The 19,819-nt window shown below is 44.6% G+C and overlaps 1 protein-coding gene across 1 annotated transcript in view; it reads left to right on the top strand.

The window, feature by feature from the left end:
• CPA2 (carboxypeptidase A2) overlaps positions 1-19,819 on the top strand; it is a 48,907-nt gene that overhangs the window by 21,145 nt on the left and 7,943 nt on the right. Inside the window, exons 3-9 of the mRNA XM_086918909.1 lie at positions 424-558; positions 2,751-2,849; positions 3,665-3,766; positions 7,844-7,945; positions 9,656-9,766; positions 14,391-14,481; positions 15,594-15,793. Coding sequence (XP_086775035.1) covers positions 424-558; positions 2,751-2,849; positions 3,665-3,766; positions 7,844-7,945; positions 9,656-9,766; positions 14,391-14,481; positions 15,594-15,793 — 840 coding nt within the window. The remainder of the gene's footprint in view (positions 1-423; positions 559-2,750; positions 2,850-3,664; positions 3,767-7,843; positions 7,946-9,655; positions 9,767-14,390; positions 14,482-15,593; positions 15,794-19,819) is intronic.

A 19,819-nucleotide genomic window follows, 5' to 3' on the forward strand; every position in this document is an offset into this window, starting at 1 on the left:
GTTGCAAAATATTCGTACTGCTTCAAATTTAACTATGTGGGGTTTTTGGACATCAGGCAATGCATGCCTAATGAAAAAGGGAACATTCTACTGATTAAATAAACATATCGACCTGTATTAAATCAGTACCCATTTGCTGCAGGCAACCGCAATGAACTAGAATTTTCTCCATTGCAACTCACAGAATATACAAACCATATCCCCCAGCGGGATCAGTAGAACTGTAGAAGCCATATTTATAATTGGTATCTCCTGCAGGCTGCCGGTCATTTTTAAAGTAAAAGTTGAAGTTCGTGCCTCCTGTCTCTAGAATGATGTGTGTGTTCACATGTAACGTCGGCTGATGAGAGTTTGGTTTGAAAGTCTTGGTATTGGTTTCGACTGCTCTTCATAAGACCTTTCTCTGTTCCTCCTTCCATAAAGGTTGACTTCTGGAAAGCCCCGAGAAGCGTGGAGTCGCCGGTGGACATCCGGGTGCCCTTCCCGCATGTGCAGAATGTCAAAGCCTTCTTGGAACACCATGGCATCGACTATGAAATCATGATTGACGACCTGCAGGTATGTGAGCCGAGGACGGTCCTCGAGGTATCCTCCCTGGTCTGACCAAGCAGGAGGACACTTGTCCATCTGCGATAATCAGCAGTGACCATCAATGGCAGACAGTCCTGTAGAGGAGCCGGGTATTCTCTAGAGCCACCTTCTTACCTCCTGCCACCCAACCCAACACTCGCATTCTCCCATCCTTACATCTATTTACTCTCCTACCCACCTGCACACTGGACCATTCATGTCTATCCTTGCAGTCCTTCATAAAGCGGCTCACGGGCTCACTCATCCATTCATCTTTATCGAGGCCATCCCTCTTGCTTTATGAAAAAAACTCTTGAAATACCTTCTTTGATGCCCACCAGCACCTTCCCCCATTCTGGAAAAGGAGAGTCGAGGAGATTCACTTTGCAGTCATATACTATAGGTGTCTCATTTATTTATTCATTGACTCTACCATCCGTACTTAAGGCCGATTTCATTCTTGGCGTAAGGATAATCCATTGACGGAGAATCGGATCACCCACCCCATTTAGAAGCGGGCAGACCTTCGTGCTAATGATTGCATAGACTACTCTGTCTCTGCCGTGATTAACACCCTCCGAGGGCCCTAGGGAGCCAGGGCTGCCAGAGAAATTACTACATGTTCGCCCACCTAATTTTTATGGGTGGACATGTTGTCATTTTTTATTTTATCTCCCATGTTGAGGGCAGTATTATTTTTTTTCTTTACAAAAACAAAATCCAGTTTCGGGATTTTCTTTTTTATTATGAAAAAAAAGATTACTGTTTGTTACAGGGCTGCATCCTTCCCAGGTAGGCCTGTAACAAATAGTAAAATGCATTGAAATGACCTACTACTGTGATGGCGGTTCCTGCCAATGCCTTTATAAATGACCACTTGCTATGCAACAACCACCAGCGCACCTGCCTAAAGCGACAACTTATCTTATCAGTCCACTTTGCACACCTGTAGCAATAAAACTTGCCCGAAAATAAAAAAAGAAACTGTTACGCCAAGACATAAGACCCAGGAAAAGGGACTGGATGGTGGAGGAAAAACTGCCCTGCCAGTCACCGTGACACCCAACAAAATGGTGGCGGGCATACAAAATGCCCGGTTTTATACACTTGGGCTACAAAAGTAGATTTGGTCTACTTTTGTTTGATGTGTAGGTGTATGATTAGCCCTCTTTTCCTCTCAAGGCTGAGGTGCTGTGATGCTGTGCTGATGCTGAGGATTCGGAGGTGCGGTGAGTAAAGAGGGCTCATCATGGCCAGACTGTCTCTGCTCCCACTCACTGTAACCGCCTGGGAGGTGAGAAGGATATCACATATCGCCTCTGTAAAGTCGACTAGTGCTCACTGCTTGACATCATTTGTATCTGCAATGGGTTGGTGGCCTGAAGTGGAAACTCTTTAAGGCAATCCTTTCTGCGATTGCTGAAGCAGTGAAAGCAAGCAGTCACAGCATGCAGTCACAACATGCAGTGACATCATGCAGTGAAAGCAAGCAGTGAAAGCTTACAGTGACAGCTTGCCTCAGAGGGACTGATCCCCGATTACCTGGTAGCTTTTTTAAATTTGTGGACGTAGTTTTAAACATGGTTAGTTTATCTAAGTTTCCTAAACCTCATAATATTTGTTTTTAATAAGGAACTGTTGGTTTGTATCTCAAATATGTAATGATTTTATTGACAGGGTTTCTTCGAGACTGGTGGATGAGCCTATGGGTTTTTAGACATTGAGCAATATATGCATGCAGCGAAGAAAGTCAAACTCTACAGTAAAATACTGAGACTGTGCAGAATGGTTGTATTGCTAGTGGAGGTGGCAAAAGTTCAGTTTCAGAGAGATGCAATGTTTGTAGGCTGTACACAACTTAACGGAGATTGGGAGGGGGGGTGGGTGAGTTTCCCACAAAAAAGGATTTGCCCTCCGAAACCTTTATTTTGATGAATTTTTATGATAAAACTTGTTCTAGGAGAGATCATTCTACCTCTGAATCCACTTCTCAGAGTGGGTGTAAATGAACTTCTCCAGTTTCCTAAATTGTGTAAAAATACCAATTAGTTTCCTGACCCAAAAGTAATGATCTAGAATGTTCTCCAAGCAGGTGATGAAATGTGTAGAAGGCCATTTTCCACCGGGGCTGGAACAGAACGAGAGGTTTCTCACAGGTCTGTCACTCTTTTCATTTTTAGACTTTGTTGGATGAAGAAAAGGAAGAGATGACTTTCACCCAAACACTGGAAAGCCGTTCAGGGACCTTCAACTTTGGGACATACCACACCCTGGATAATGTAAGTACATTAACCTTCAGATACATTCACAGGAAGACTGGCTGGCAGGGAGGATGGGATATTTCTTGAATACTGGTTCTTTGAAAAAACCTGTAGGGCTGCAGTAGCAACATTTGTGTTTTAGATGGACATAGATTATTCTGAGCCTATAAAAAATTGATATAAATTCGAAGATTATGTTAGACTTCCATTGAAACCAAATTCTGGCCCCTGGTGTGATCAAGCAAAGGAACATTATATCCTTTCTGTATCTATAGCTCTCTGTGTTTGCACAAGCATTTTGCTTTCGAGCTCACTACATGGCTATGGTGATTCGAATGTTGGGATCATCTTTGATAAGTAGCACATACAAAACAGAATTTTTGGTGGGTGATATTCTGAAGTATGGACAAACCAGTGTTAATCAATTCAGGAATGAATCTGATCCTCAGTTAAATGTGATAGTTTTTTTTTTAAAATCCTAGCAACATTAATTAGTAGTCACCTCTCATCCATACGTATGGAACCTCCACGTAAAAACTGTCAAGAAGACCAATATGTATCAGTATTTTCTGCGTGCTAATTTTGGCAATGATAAAGATAGATTTAGATATTGCTAAGAAATCAAAAAAATTATTTAAAATCATGAATAACTATGACGATGTGACTCCCTTTAAGTAACTAAATAATGTATTTTCTATGGCTATAAGTCCAATATTGGGGCCCCCTCCCATGGATTCAGCTTTATCCCCTTCATTTCAGTGCTGCATAAAAATACAACTAAAATGTAAAACGTGTGAAGCAAGTAACATTCTGTGTCTTTTTCCAACACTTAGATATACAAAGCCATCGAAGGGCTGACAGCAGCTTACTCTGGCTTGATCACCACACAGCAGATTGGAACTTCATACGAAGGCCGTCCCCTCATCGTGGTGAAGGTTGGTTTAATGTTTCTTCAAGACGGTGTGGTTTTAGGAACTAATCCATGTGAGGGTTGTAGGTGCTCCTCTGGCGGAAGCAGGGGCAGAGAATATTGCTGAAACGCTTCACGCTTTATGCATCATCACACCTCCTTAGATCATTAGAAGGCACCTTTGTTCCAAATTTAGTCTAATTTCGTCCCATCTTTTTCATTAACTACTCTCTTCTGCTTTGAATGTTATGTATTTGTGATATGCATCGCTACCTCATCTTATTAATTGCTTATGTTATATGCTGGTGCTCAGCGTACGCTATGATTCTATCCTTTGCTTATGCCTTGCCTGTGAGTGGGAACACAGATATCCTGTCCCTCATGGGCCAACCCCTATGCATCTTCCTGTGCCCTTCTTATATCAAGACCGTTTACTTTGCTGATCTCCTCTTTGGGCCTCGTTTATGCCAGTCACTCCATCTATGGCCAATATTTACTTTTCAAGTAAAGAACTAGACTTCGCAATTCTTTGGTCACACTGTTGCCAGTTATGGTGCTTCAGCTGCTATTTGTTGTCCCTACCCCCTCTTTCAGAGGCTGTTTTTTAACCCCTGTCTTGTAAGTGCAGGGAAGCTGAGCCCGAGATAAAAGAAGGTCAGTCACAAAGAGCCGGCTCTGAAGCTTCACCGGCATCCCTTGAAGGTGATGGAGTCCACTCCCTCTTAAGGCTTCGCCCTTTTGCTATGTGAGCAGATACCAATGCTTTTGTTTGGGGTACAAATGCTCCTTTTGAAGCAGGCAAGAAACAGTGCACCCCTTCTGGAGTACTTCGTTTTACTGTTTTCTCATCACCCAACCCAGTCTTTCCACTACTTCTGTTTCCTCTTCCTTTGATTTGGTGCTGTGGTCCTGGGTTAGTCATGTTAGTTTAGGTTTGGGAAGCAAGCCCCCTTCCTGCAAACAAACCATAGAGTTCAGATACAGAAGAGGATCTGGCCAGAGCGGAGCCTTCTCTATGTTCTGATTGGATGGGTGTGTCAATAACAGAATCAGTCCGTCACTGAGCTTTTCAAAAAGAAAATATATTTGTTAGTGTTGGTGATGTCGATCAAAACCTTCTTCTGAAAGTCATTTGGTATAAGGAAGCAGTTAGTAAATTAATAGAATTCCTTCCCATGGGAAAAGGGATGGGGTGAACGGAAGGGAGAGGATAGCGGGTTGCTCCGCTTCTTATACAGTTTGAATCCATAAAGTTTGAGATGGAAGAAAAAGGTACTCCCTAATTGGCACATTTTCCCAAGCCCTGCTTCCTGATTTAAATCCAACCGACACAGACAAACAATCCTCAGTTCTCCTGTAGGAATCATCCATTTAACCTCCGGGGGCTCTGGAGCTCGCCAAGTCTAGTTCCAGAATCAAAAGCATATGTAACTCCTGAAACGACTTCAACGCATTAAGAACGCCTCTGCACACCTGATCCTCGACATCCCACACTGCAGCCTCATCACACCCCACCTGAGAGACCTGCACTGGCTCCCTGTCAACAAGAGGATAACCTTCAAGCTCCAAACCCACTCACACAAGGCACTCCACAACACCGGACCAGCATACCTCAACAGACGTACCTCAACAGACGACTCAGCTTCTACACCCCGACCCGGCAGCTTCGCTCCGCTGACCTTGCCCTCGCCACAGTCCCCCACATCCGAAGAGCGACCTCCGGCAGCAGATCGTTCAGATATATCAAATGGCACTGGCCTACTGAGGGAACCTAGGTGGTACTGTGTACTTTCACTTACAGCCAATGCAATTATTTCAAGACAGGAGTCATGTGCAACCTTCTTGAGGTGGCGGTGATATGATTTGCAGCCCTTGTGTAGGCGATGTACCAATCCCTAACCATGCATAAACACAAGATATAACAGTAATTATGCTTAGCCCCAACAAAAGCTGGCGCAATCATATACAGCTGGGTAGAATATGGAAATAGGTCCACTCTACCAAATAGTTTGCAATATTTTAGGGAGCTGATGACAGCACATGCCTGGGATGTTGGGGCTAACGTGGAATAATCAAAAAAAGTATTTACTTTGGATATAGTAGGGATTCCATATCCCTCATATGACTCAAAGGAAATCGAATACAGGCGGGTTCCAAGTTGGAGGATGTCACACAGAGTAGGAACTTTATCTGTGTATCTTTGAGGTTGAGGCAGTTTGGTTCCATGCAAGCCTGAAAATCATTCTAGAATACCTGAAGCTGGCCGATGTTAAATTTGACTTAACATGTAAGTTTCATCGCCACTTGTATACCTCCAATTTAGTTATGACTGTGGAACTAGGTGTAACAACAGCTTTATAAAGGGGTACAGATGACCATTGGACATCATAAATGACAAGCATCATCCTTGAGGTTCACCAAAGGTGAGTGGGCATATCTCAGATTTTGTACATAAATCTGATCCAACCCCATACACCTGCCATGCTAGCAGTGTTTAATTTGAGCTGGGGCTTTCCGGTGCTAAAAACCGGCACTTAATTGGTTTCCTTTTTTCAAACTCCTTTTTCATTATTTTATTCCTCGTGTACAATGAGAATAACCGACAAAGAGGATCCGACTCTGGACCCCCAGACGCAACTACCAAGCATTTTTGGGGGAGTCACTTCCTTCTCCCCCTTCCCGAAGCTACGCCCCTGTGCATTTATTTCATTTCGTCTGTAAGAGCTTGCAGAGTGGGAATTGCTGCTGTGATCCCTCTGTGCCTGCCCCAGTTGTAAAACCAGACGTTGAACCTATTTACCACTGACCCTTGACTGTGTCAGGGAGACCCTAACATTTCACATATAGACGCCTTTTGCAGGCTTACACAAAGGGCGCGGACTTAGAGTAAGTCTATTAGGTGATACTACCTCGCCAAGGATGCAATACACCAGTCCTGTGCTTTGTTCTGGTGTTTTAATGCAATTGGATCAACTGAAGGAACCCAGGACAACAATCCCCAGAATGCACTGGGCTGTGAAACGAAAGTCCAGGGTTAAGGGCATGAAATTCTTGATGAACCGGAGTCCTCTAAAAACCGTAACTAAGAGAGGCCTAGTAAGGAGTGTGGCCTCCTTCTACCACCCACCACTATAGTGGAGTATGTTATGTTAGGTGAGATTTGTAAAGCGCGCTGACACCATGGGTTTCCTGTACCAGGAGTTAATGATTCCACCAAGCAGAGCAGTGCTGTGCGGTATTTTCCTTAATCCTGCATAGTCCTGAAGGCTCTTCCCCACCACGGGGGATTATTTCTAAATACAAAACATATCCCGGGTGAGTCACCCTAGCATGCGTTTTCACCAGAATGCTCTTACTTTTTGGTCTCATATAACACCCTTGGTAAAAATGATCTGTCAGTGCAGTTGGCAACTATGAATGAATGAATATTGAATTTATAAAGTGCTAACTTAGCCCAAGGGCATCAAGGCGCTACATAGAACTGGTGTACTAAATAGAACTAAATAGAACGTAGGCTGGTGGAGGCGGGGCCTCTGCTACCTCAGCCGGCCCACCTCCCACACTACGTCTATGTGTATCCTGTTGCCAACCTCGCCCGCCCCGAATGCTAAATGCTGTGATGCTATGCAGGACATGGTGTTGTGTGGTGTTAGTTCACGTGAGGTTGCAATGCTCTGCAAACTATGTGACTTTGGTTCCATTTGTGCATAGAAGAATATCTAATATGTGTTGTTGGCAGTGGCGTAGCAAGGTCAGGTGGTACCCGGTGCGGAAAATTTCTTGTCAACCCACCCCAGATTGAAATTATTAAAGAAAGTAAGAAAAATAAGATACTTAGCGTTGCAAGTGTAATTTTTTTATTTTAAAAACACATATTTTTGCTATATTGTCACCCCCCTCACTGATGACATCCGGGGCGGTCCGCACCCACAGCACCCCCCTCCCTACGCCGCTGGCTGTTGGGTGTCAAATGAATTATAGATATGATCGGTCGGTAGTGAATAGGCGGAATTGTTGCTAAGTGACAGGTTGTGTTTCGAGTCCCTAATCATGGCGTTCCCCCATAACTCGCAGTATAACACTGTCTACGTCTGTTTTCCAGTTCAGCACAGGGGGTAGCAACCGCCCTGCCATCTGGCTAGATGCTGGCATCCACTCCCGGGAGTGGGTCACCCAGGCCACAGCTCTCTGGACCGTCAACCAGGTAATGTCACATGATGCAGGGGTGCCACATGATACTGATGATATGGGGGTGAACCTTGTGATATGTAAAAATCAATGCTTGTGATGTGAAGCTTGGAAATGGGAGATGTGAATCGAATGATACAGGGGAGTGACGCTGGGAATGGAGAGCCGTGAGGCAGGATGTGGAGGAGAGGAGAGGAGTGGAGCTTTCCATGGGGAGAAGTGTAACTGGTGATGCAGTGAAGCAACACATGCAGAGGAGTGAAGGGGAGTCATCTGACTATCGAACAGAAGGAATCTGTCGATAGAGTAGGGTGAAGACAAGATGGCTGGTACTGGAGCCTGGAAGTGGAGGCAGGCGGGTGTTGGTGGAGTGGTGTTGGTACTGCAGTTTGGTGTAGATGGGAGAGAGAATGGTAATAGAGTTTGTGAGGCTGGTAGTAGGGTGAAGTGAGGCTGCCGATGGAGTATGGTGGTGCTGGTGGTAGAGTGGTGTGAGGCTGGTGATGGAGTGTGGAAGTGCTGGTGGTAGATTGGTGTGAGGCTGGTGATGGAGTGTGGAGGTGCTGGTGGTAGATTGGTGTGAGATTGGTAGTAGAGGAGTGAGGCTGGTCGTAGAGTGGAGTGAGACTGATGATGGAGTGTGGTGGTGCTGGTGGTAGAGTGCTGTGAGGCTAGTAGGAGAGGAGTGAGGCTGGTGATGGACTGCGGTGGTGTTGGTGGTAGAGTGGTGTGAGTCTTGTGGAGTGCAGTGGTGCTGGTAGTTGAGAGGAGTGAGGCTGGTGATGGAGTGCAGTGGTGCTGGTGGTAGAGCAGTGTGAGGCTGGTGAATGAGTGCAGTGGTGCTGGTGATAGAGTAGGGAGATGCTGGTGATTGAGTGTGGTGGTGCTGGTGGTAGAGTGGGGTGAGGCTAGTGATGGAGTGTGGTGGTGCTGGTGGTAGAGTGGTATGAGACTGGTGAATGAGTGCGGGGTTCTGGTGATAGAGTAGGGAGATGCTGGTGATTGAGTGTGGTGGTGCTGGTGGTAGAGTGGGGTGAGGCTGGTGATGGAGTGTGGTGGTGCTGGTGGTAGAGTGGGGTGAGGCTGGTGATGGAGTGTGGAGGTGCTGGTGGTAGATTGGTGTGAGCGTGGTAGTAGAGGAGTGAGGCTGATAGTAGAATGGAGTGAGATTGATGATGGAGTGTGTTGGTGCTGGTGGTAGAGTGATGTGAGGCTAGTAGTAGAGGAGTGAGGCTGGTGATGGACTGCGGTGGTGTTGGTGGTAGAGTGGTGTGAGTCTTGTGGAGTGCAGTGGTGCTGGTAGTAGAGAGGAGTGAGGCTAGTGATGGAGTGCAGTGGTGCTGGTGGTAGAGTGGTGTGAGGCTGGTGAATGAGTGCGGTGGTGCTGGTGATAGAGTAGGGAGATGCTGGTGATTGAGTGTGGTGGTGCTGGTGGTAGAGTGGGGTGAGGCTGGTGATGGAGTGTGGTGGTGCTGGTGGTAGAGTGGGGTGAGGCTGGTGATGGAGTGTGGGGGTGCTATTGGAGTTAAGCTGGTCATATCACCATAGAAGCTGGTGATGTGGGGAAGAAGTGATGCTTGTGAGGTGGGAAGGAAGTGACACTAGAGTTGTGTAGAGGGTTCCTTATACTATATCGCAGACTTCTGTGTAAACGAGACTGTTTTTGTGCTGGAAGGTAACAAGCTGCTCAAACCTCACTGCTCTTGTTCCCTTGTTGCCTGTGCAGCTCGCCGCTCAGTACAAAAGAGATGCGTCCGTCACTGCGCTACTGGACCAAATGGATGTCTACATTCTGATCGTCACCAATCCTGACGGCTACGTCTACACTCATCAGTCTGTAAGTACTGCCAGAGTTCTAACTTTAGATGTTCCCTTGTATGTTTAGGAATCCCTGGAGCTGCTGTATTCCCATGCCCCCCCCCCCCCACACACACACAAGCGGATGAGAGGCTCAGAAGTACTCCAATATTTGGGAACAGAATAATTTAATAGTCACAAACCATCATTTCAGCTCGACAAAGCTTTAACTGCACAAAATCTTAAGAATAATTTCTCTTACAAATTAATTAAATATACATATATCGCTTATTTTTCAAAACTCATCTCCACAACCTTCCAATTAAATGAACTGCACAGTGCCACTTAATTTGCTCCACAGCAATATAGCCTGTTTCTCTTCCTCAGGGCTTCACTGGAGTGAAATGGGCAAACAAAGTAACAAACACCAGCAAAGCTTTCCACTCTAGAATCCGGGACCTTTATTTAATTGGCCCCAGTGATCTCTTTAAGCAAATCAATTAGTTTACAACCAATCAACAAACGATATACAACCTTTCTCTTTCATCGACCAATCTGTGTTCCTAATCTGGCATTTCAAATCAAATGATCAATTAAAACCGTTAGAACATATCTGTAAAAGTTTTACAAAGAGCACAGCAAAAGAGCATTTTAGCCTAATTTTCACCATCTTACAGTTCCTGTATGGAACTTGGTAATGTAATACCGATAGGCTCTGATCTCTAGTGAAACTTGTGGTTGCATCCTTTTCAGAGCAATATAGGATTTGTCTGAGAGCATGTTCCGTGCCACCAAAGCGAATGTCCCAAGGTTTATATTTAAGTGCTATGGATGTTATTTCCAAAACATCACCATTGTGATGAGAATAGATATGGGCACGAACTTCGTATTTGAAGTCTCGAGTTTCAATGGCTCTAAAATATTCCGTTATTTGGGTTTTCAATTGATAAATCACTACCGACAAGTCTGGAGGAAGTACTGACTGATATTACATAAACCAAGTTAAGTAACAGTTACATAAAAAGTTAAGAAATGATTGAATTAAAAAATCTCTTAACGTGACCATTATCAAACCAGTTAAGAGTTTTAAATACATATTCACAATATTTGGAACGTCCACAGGTAAAAAAGCCTCTCGGCAGTGATACTTTTTTCATTTTCCTCCAGTGAAACCTAGAGGAATGGAGATGGTTTCTCCCAAAACACACTTTGTTTGGGTAAACCAAATTCTGTAGCACTGAGCATCTCAAAGAACTGGAATGGCGAGGAGGTCTATTTGTAAACTTTCATTATTTGGCGAGCAATGTTTTTACAGTGTTAGTTTTGGCCAACGGGAATATTGGCGCGTGACAGCTACATTTTGCGAGGCCTCCATTACAATGCCTTTCACCCGCACAGCATTTTGACTATGAAGACGCTGATGGCTGCCGCGTGGCTTCTTAGTAGCACAGATTTTCTTTTTTATTTTGTTTTTATTTTATTTTATGCGTTTTTATATAGCGCGGACTTTACCCGAAGGTGGCAGAGTGCGTCACATAGGAACAGTAGCGTTACATGAGGAGAAATTTACAAATGGGCATGTTACAACAGCCAATGTTACGGTACATGAGGTAAAAGTGACAATTGTGCATGAATGAAAAGCAAACAAAATACAAGAAGAGGTAGCAAACGATACGTTACAAGAGGAAAAATTGACATGTGTGCAAGTTACATAGACATACAAGATACAAGTAAAGGAATAATTCTGCAATCAATGAAAGACACTCAAAACATAAGAACACACTGGAAAGGCACTTCAAAAGGCATGGAGTACAGAATTTCCTATAGTGGAAGAACTTCCTTCAGGGAATAGAGAAGGCATGAATTAGATTTGGAAGTGGCTTTGAAGGAGGAGAACTTTGAGGTCAGTTTTTGAAGGACCGGGAAGAGGTGGTGGTCCGGAGCTGAGGCGGAAGTGAGTTCCAGATTCTCACTGCGTTGCCTGAAAAGGATTGGGTCATTGATCTTTCCTTTTTGAAAGTGGGAGGTTCAAACAATACATTTTCTGTATTACGTGATGGTCTAGAGTCTCCAGAGAGTTTCAGTTTATTCACCAGGTAGCGAGGAGAGGAGGAGTGCAAGGCTTTGTGGGTGATACAGACAGTCTTGTAGATAGATCTTGCCACGATGGGAAGCCAACGAAGGGTGGATAAAATGGGTGTGATGTGGTCGGTTCTTTTGGCCTCATATATGAAACGTGCTGCTGAATGGAGAACAGATTTAAGGGGGGACAGGTGGGATTTGGGGAGACCAGTAAGAAGAGAATTGCAGTAGTCTAATCTAGAGAGAACCAGCGATTGGACCAGGGTTTTAAGGCCTTGCTCCGGGAAGAAGCGACTAATCCCCCAAAGAAGGCGCAGTTGGTATTGAGCAGACTTTGCAATGGAATTGATGTGGGAGAGTAGATTGAGTTTTTTGTCGAGTATGACACCAAGGGATTTTGCGCTGTCGACAATGATGGGTTTATTGTTAAGTAGATTCATCTGATCCATCCATGATTGAACCGGCTGAGGAAAAAGTGAGGAGGAGAGGAGGAGGAATTCAGTTTTGGAGGGATTCAGAATCAGTTGATGAGTTAACATCCAGTTTTGAATGGAGTCAAGAGTAGAGTTTAGGATGGAGAGATCATGAGAGGAGGCCATCTTAAGGTAGATTTGAGTGTTGTCCGCATAGAGATGATAGCGGATCCGGATTTACTTAGGAGATTTCCCAATGGTTCCAAATAGAGGTTGAACACAGCGGGTGCAAGTATAGAGCCTTGAGGAACACCTTTACCTACCGCCAAAGGAGAATAGAGAAGGCATGAATTAGATTTGGAAGTGGCTTTGAAGGAGGAGAACTTTGAGGTCAGTTTTGAAGGACCGGGAAGAGGTGGTGGTCCGGAGCTGAGGCGGAAGTGAGTTCCAGATTCTCACTGCGTTGCCTGAAAAGGATTGGGTCATTGATCTTTCCTTTTTGAAAGTGGGAGGTTCAAACAATACATTTTCTGTATTACGTGATGGTCTAGAGTCTCCAGAGAGTTTCAGTTTATTCACCAGGTAGCGAGGAGAGGAGGAGTGCAAGGCTTTGTGGGTGATACAGGCAGTCTTGTAGATAGATCTTGCCACGATGGGAAGCCAACGAAGGGTGGATAAAATGGGTGTGATGTGGTCGGTTCTTTTGGCCTCATATATGAAACGTGCTGCTGAATGGAGAACAGATTTAAGGGGGGACAGGTGGGATTTGGGGAGACCAGTAAGAAGAGAATTGCAGTAGTCTAATCTAGAGAGAACCAGCGATTGGACCAGGGTTTTAAGGCCTTGCTCCGGGAAGAAGCGACTAATCCCCCAAAGAAGGCGCAGTTGGTATTGAGCAGACTTTGCAATGGAATTGATGTGGGAGAGTAGATTGAGTTTTTTGTCGAGTATGACACCAAGGGATTTTGCGCTGTCGACAATGATAGGTTTATTGTTAAGTAGATTCATCTGATCCATCCATGATTGAACCGGCTGAGGAAAAAGTGAGGAGGAGAGGAGGAGGAATTCAGTTTTGGAGGGATTCAGAATCAGTTGATGAGTTAACATCCAGTTTTGAATGGAGTCAAGAGTAGAGTTTAGGATGGAGAGATCATGAGAGGAGGCCACCTTAAGGTAGATTTGAGTGTTGTCCGCATAGAGATGATAGCGGATCCGGATTTACTTAGGAGATTTCCCAATGGTTCCAAATAGAGGTTGAACACAGCGGGTGCAAGTATAGAGCCTTGAGGAACACCTTTACCTACCGCCAAAGGAGATGAAAGACTGTTCGCTATTTTGATCATTTGGGATCTATCAGAGAGGAAGGAAGCAAACCATTTAAGCACAGTGCCCCCCAAGCCCATTCTCGGTTGAAGTGTTAAGGAGAGTGTTGTGGTTGACAGTGTTAAAGGCTGCAGAAAGGTGAAGGAGAATTAGAAGACAAGACTGCCCCGAATCGAGTATCCGCAGCGCGTCATCAATCACTTGCAGCAGGGCTATTTCATGCTGCAGTTTTGAATGAAGCCAGACTGGAAATTGTCAAGAAGATCATTGACCAGATTGATGGACCAGACTTTTTGTGTTGTTTTGTTTTTTGTTGCATATTTATATAGCACAAACTCGACTTGAAGGTATAGGAGCCCTTTACATGAGCACCGGTTACGTTACACTTTCAGGCACCGAGAAATTAAGCGATTTGCCCAGAATCACAGGATGTGGACGCGACCCGAGGCTCGAACCCTGATTACGAGCACCAAAGTCGGCAGTGTAGCTGACGGACCACATCTTCTCCCCCTTTAATGTTCTAATAACAGGCTTCGAATATCTGGGTAAAGTGTATTTTCGAGACTCCCTGCCAGAGCCAAGGGCTCCCGAAATATACTTTCCCCAAATACTCTTGTTCACATGCCCATGTTAGAGCATGCACGACCCCTGTGTCCGCGCGCTTGGCGTAGGTTACGTGGGACTCAAAGACGAGTTTGAAATATGGACCACCGGCGGTCAGCCGAGTATTTGTGTCCCGATTAGAGAGGAATGGCAGAATTCTCTGTGGGAAAGGAATGTGTCAGTGACTCGTCAGCTGAAAGTTGTCCCCTACCCGGGTCATTGCCTCTATCTTCTGTCTTTCAGAACCGCATGTGGCGCAAGACCCGCTCTAAGAAGTCCGGCAGTCTGTGTGTCGGCGCAGACCCCAATCGGAACTGGGATGCCGGATTCGGAGGTAGAAGCTGGTGCCGTCTTTTTTGATGTGGTCATTTTACATATAGTGTTACTTTGGGGCATAACCCCATAAACAAACAATTACTTGGACCTCATTAACTGCGCCCCTCCATTGGTCTTCCAACATCTCTTCATTCATTCCTAAGCCCCACCCCATCCTTTCTGTCGTTCTTTCTTTCTTCCCTTCTTCTTTATCCCTGTCCCACATCATTGCTTTCTTACTTCCCCTTTACTTTCTTTAGTTCCCAATGCCTCTCCACTGCCTTTGCTCCATTTACCCTGCTTCCTTCCTCTCCTACATCGCTTCCATCCTCCTTCTGCCTCCATCCTGCAATACTCACCACCCTTCCTTTCTTCCCTGCTCTCTCTTAACTCCCTTGCTTTCTTCCTCCCACAATCCTACTCATACCTCCTGCCTTACTTTCCTTAATGGCTTACTGTCATTATGTAATGTAATGTAATAGCACATTTATCGAGCACAACTGTCAATCTGAGGAGCACCATGGCGCTAAACGGAACCCAGAGATGGAAGCAAAAGGCCTGGTTAACTACTGAACGGTAAGAAACAGGGAATCAGATCAGAGTTTTGCAGAGTGTCCGATGCACTGAAGATCCAGGTTTTTAGGGCCTTTCTTCCTTCCACTTTCTCTTGCTACTTGCATTGCTCTCTCCCTTCCTCCCTTCATTTCTTTCTTCCTGTCACCCCCTTCCTTTTTCACTCTCTCGCTCTGCCGTTCTTTCCTTCAACCCATCCTTACTTCGTGCCTTAATTTCTTTCTCGCTTTCATTTTTCCTTACTTCTTCTTCCCCCCTTTCCTTTCTTCCTTAATCCGTGGATCCCTCCCTCTGCCCCTTCTTTTCTTCTTCCCTTCCTCTGCTGCTCCTTCTTCCTTCCTTCCATTTTCTTTTCTTTTTCTCTTACTCCTCCATCTTTCCTTCTACTCTGTTTCCCTCGCTTCCATTGTTCCTTCTTCATTCATCCTTCCTTCCTTACTCATGCTCCTCCTACTTCAGTCTTTTTATACTTCTTTCTTTCCTTCTTTCTTTACATAGATCCTCCTCCTTTTCCTACCTCTCTTCCTATGATAATATCACTTCTTTCCCTGTCACTAGGGCCCGGCACCAGTGCGGAACCTTGCTCGGACACATACCACGGGCCCAGTGCTGAGTCTGAAGTCGAGGTGAAGTCTGTCGCAAACTTCATAAGGAGTCACGGAAACTTCAAGGCCTTCCTCACCATCCACAGCTACTCCCAGCTCCTCATGTACCCCTTTGGATACAAATGCACCAACCCAGCAGACAAGTCCGAGCTGGTGAGTGACCCCCAATCCTGTTATTGTTGTTTCACCTACTGTTAGACCTGTTTGTTATTCTCTGTTTGGTTGGCTTTACAGAGGGTTATGTATTGAGAACACGCCAGAGGGTCTTTATTCTGAAACTCTTCGACCTCTCCAGTCAATCAGACCCCATTTTTGTATTTCCTTTCAGGCAGCTGCATTATTGGAGTTTAAAGCAATAGACTGGTTACAGCTGTGCAAGATGACAATTTTGTAGGTTTCATGCTGGTCTGGTCTCCCAAGGCCAGCCTCTGGGAGGCATGTTGTATTACGGACCAGGGCTACATTGTGCCCCAAGTCTCCCAGGAATAGGCCCTTGAATTAGTGTCTGGAGGCCAATGTATGCTGCAGCCTTCCACAATGTGAATCTCAACTATTTTGTTCAGAATATTGGACTTTCATCTGTTTTTTTCCCTGTTAATTTTCAAGATGTTATTGATTTGCTTTCTAGAAATATACTGTCTTTTTTCAACTCAGGTTTAGGTGTCTGGATGTTTAGAACTCTTTCTTAAAAACATACATTGAATTAAATCACCCTGAGTAGTCGCCATCTTTCTGTTCTGCTGCTGTACAATATTAACAGCTGGTAGATGCGGGCTAGATGCCACTGTCTCACTGCTGTGCTCATTTTACACCATTATTTTTTAATAACTTTATTTCGCTAGAATCTCCTATTTTTAGCTTGAACTCAAAATAAAGAAGAACTTCAGATGGACAGTTTTCTCCAACAATCCCCTCTTCACCCTCTCGGTTCACTCTTCCCCCGAAGGGTGGATACTCCAGCAACTGACTGCCCATCCCCCCAAAGCGCCTCTCAATTGCTACAACCTGTTCTATCATGGCAGAAAGTGTTACTATCATGAAGGTTATATCAAAGAAAAAGATAGAAAATGATCTAGGGTGGGTTGGTGGGCCTAACAATGCACTGCCCTACCGCTCCCTTACTTATTAGCTACCTCAACAAGGCTTCCCCTAATACACAGCAAAATCTAATATATACTTATCACTGCGCCCTGCCTCCACCTCCCTCCTAACCTATCCATGACTACTATTGCATGAACTGATTACTTGAAGTCACCTGGGGGGACAGGCTGCAGCTTTTGCTCCCCCCCCCAAAGACCCGTATTTTGAAGCAGGCTGTTCTTTAGGGAACACCACCATTCCTCTTAACCGCCATTAAGACTGACTTGAGGGGGTTCACCATATTTATGGTGGTCATTTCTGATGTCATTTCCATCAGTGTTTTTTATGCTGATGGGAATGTTCAAATTCCGTCCATGCATTGAGAGAAAGGTCCCAGCGCTTCAGGGACATTGCTTTTGTCCATGAAAATGAAAAGTCTGACGGGTCCACCAGACATCCATCACATAATGGGTCGATCTGCAATCTATTTTGATGAAAGTGCCCCCGTTGTGGTCAAAAGAAGCATTTTTGGCATCGGTCGCTCAGCAGGCAAGAAGCCTCTGGATTTTACAGTGAGAAAGACTTTACTCTGAAGAAAGCAGAGTAGATTTCAATTGCAAGTCCTTTTTGTAAGATTTGAACATTGGCAACAATTAAATTTCCATCCAAAATGGCGATGGTGAACATTCACTCCAATCTCTTCCATTAATGTAATTATAGAGGTCTTTGCAATACTGTAGAGGGAGAGGCAAAAATGGAGAAAGCACATGCACTGTATAAAACAGAATCTTAGTCAATAACAGAGGTAGTCTCAGCTGAAGCTGAGCAGATTACTGTCTAGTTAAGTACAGATTGTCCTTTTGTATGAAGACTTTCCCATTTTTATCTAGCCGGTGTCCAGGATAGAACCCAAATGTTACTCCTCCTCATTGTCAATGTATTAGGCAACATTTATCTCAAAGAATGGGGGACCTGCACATATGTTTTAATAAATCTGCAGTATAACACACGCTATGTACGTAGGTGGGGTAAGAAGGAATGGACACAGTAAAATGGAGCACTGCGCTGTTAGGACGAGAACCCTCACTCACCCGAAGGTGACATGCTTCATCATTGGGTTCCCTCCTCACACTGCGAACGCAGAGAACCCAGTGTGGGCTACAGCTCCCAAGGGGAGGAGCGGAGGTGTTTTGTTATAAGGATGAGCAATGTCAATGTATAGGAGTGAGGGGCAGAGTGCAAGAGTAGGGAAAGAAGTGTAATCTAAAACTTTCTCATGGTCTGTGAAAATTGTCCTTTATTCTGGTGCCCCCGTTGGATAGAGTTAAAAATGAGTGGATAGGGGTTATTATAATCGCCCTATCTTATGTGGTCAACATGTTTCTACTAAGGAAGACTTGAAAAAGTTCAAAAGGCATTCCACATGTCAGAGGTATATATTTCACTCTACTCTTGTGTTAAAAAAATTATAAATACTAGACATACAGTCGACTTGGTGGCTATTCTTGTGGACTCGTCACAGCAGTAGGGTCCACTTAAAAATACTGACAAACAAGCAGTCACTTGTGCAACAGCTTAAACTCTAGTGTCAAAAAAACAATAGGAGGGAGGTAGAGTACAGGGGTAGGATTCTTACTCCACGGGCACTGTTACATAAACAAAAGGAATCCTACTTACAGTGGAAAGGGAAATGTGTCTACCATAAGTGTGGGGACACACAGTGTTTTGTAAAATACCCCTCACACACCAACAGGCCCCTTGGTGTCATGCTTCATCATAGGGGTCTTCGCACCCCTCTAACGGGATGCTGCGTGCTGCGACCTACGACTACGTGGGAGCACTGAAAGTTAGACTATGTGTGGTGTGTGTGATGCAAGTGGTAGGGGTACTTAAATGTGAGTGGTGGGATATAGTGAAGGTTTAAAAAGTACCTGGCTCGTGGGTGTACAGAAAAAAACTTTATTCATAACCCCGGGCTGGTACTGTTAAAAGAAGTGCAGTGTGAGGTAATTAGCTGTCGTGACTATGGACAGTACCTCTGGTGTGCGTCGACATGTTTCGGAGCATGTGCTCCTTCTTCAGGACGGGGGCACAACTTCCCCACCTTACTCACGTATTTCTATGATTCGTGTAAATAACCAAAAGTGCAGGACTATTTACAGTGTCTTAATACTAAATAAAGGCTATAATGTGCCTACAGGGGTATTCAGACCATGCATTTGCATGACTCATTGTATAAAGATGGCTTGCTTCATGAGCATTCAAGTACGTCTGGGGTTGATTGCTAACTTTGCAATAGACTCAGGACAAGTTTGCCTCCGTGCTACCCCACACGCTGCTCCGCGGAGCAGCGTGTGGGGTAGCACGGAGGCAAATCGACAAATCGACAAATTTCCTAATAGAGCATTCTGCAGCATTTCTCTGCCCGTTTCTATCACAACTATAAATATGGTACACATTTGTGTTTATTTACAAATCTAGTAGTTGTGCCTTTTTACATTTGTTACAAAGTTTACAGAGACAACACAGAGGGAGATTTATTGAAGAGTTTGTGCCAGCACAACTTCTAATTTTGTGAATCACGCAAAGTTATTGTGCCCTGTAGACAATGAAGGCACGACTATCAAGATAATGAGACGTATTGGGCTGCATAGTGAGTTTGCTATGCACACCGTAAGCCCTTGAGCAGCTGGTTTATCTGGAGTGGGTGCCTGGCCCATGTCTAGAATAAGGTCCTGCTCTTTGATGAGCTTTGACAAGAGCGAAACATGTGCCAGGATTTGATCTATTCCACCATTTTGTACTGGACAAAATACTTATTTTCTGGCTAGTTAAGGCTCACATTATATTTATTGATGTGTGACTCATCCAGAAAAAAAGGCATTTTAAGAGGTAATTAAGAGTGTCTAGAAGGATTATTGTTTTTTTTTACTCAATCTGAAGTGAAGATATCCCAGAGCCTTTATGCAGCATAATTTATTTTACACCCTAAGCTTGTGAGGAGTAGGTTTGACATAAGATGCTCTATTGGTACCGAACCCAATCTGGTCAGCCCTTCCCAATGAGAAAGGGGTCTATGTTTGCCACATCACAAATGCT

This window comes from Lissotriton vulgaris, chromosome 1_1 (genome assembly GCF_964263255.1).
Source record: "Lissotriton vulgaris chromosome 1_1, aLisVul1.2, whole genome shotgun sequence".
In the NCBI taxonomy this organism is placed as follows: Eukaryota; Metazoa; Chordata; class Amphibia; order Caudata; family Salamandridae; genus Lissotriton; species Lissotriton vulgaris.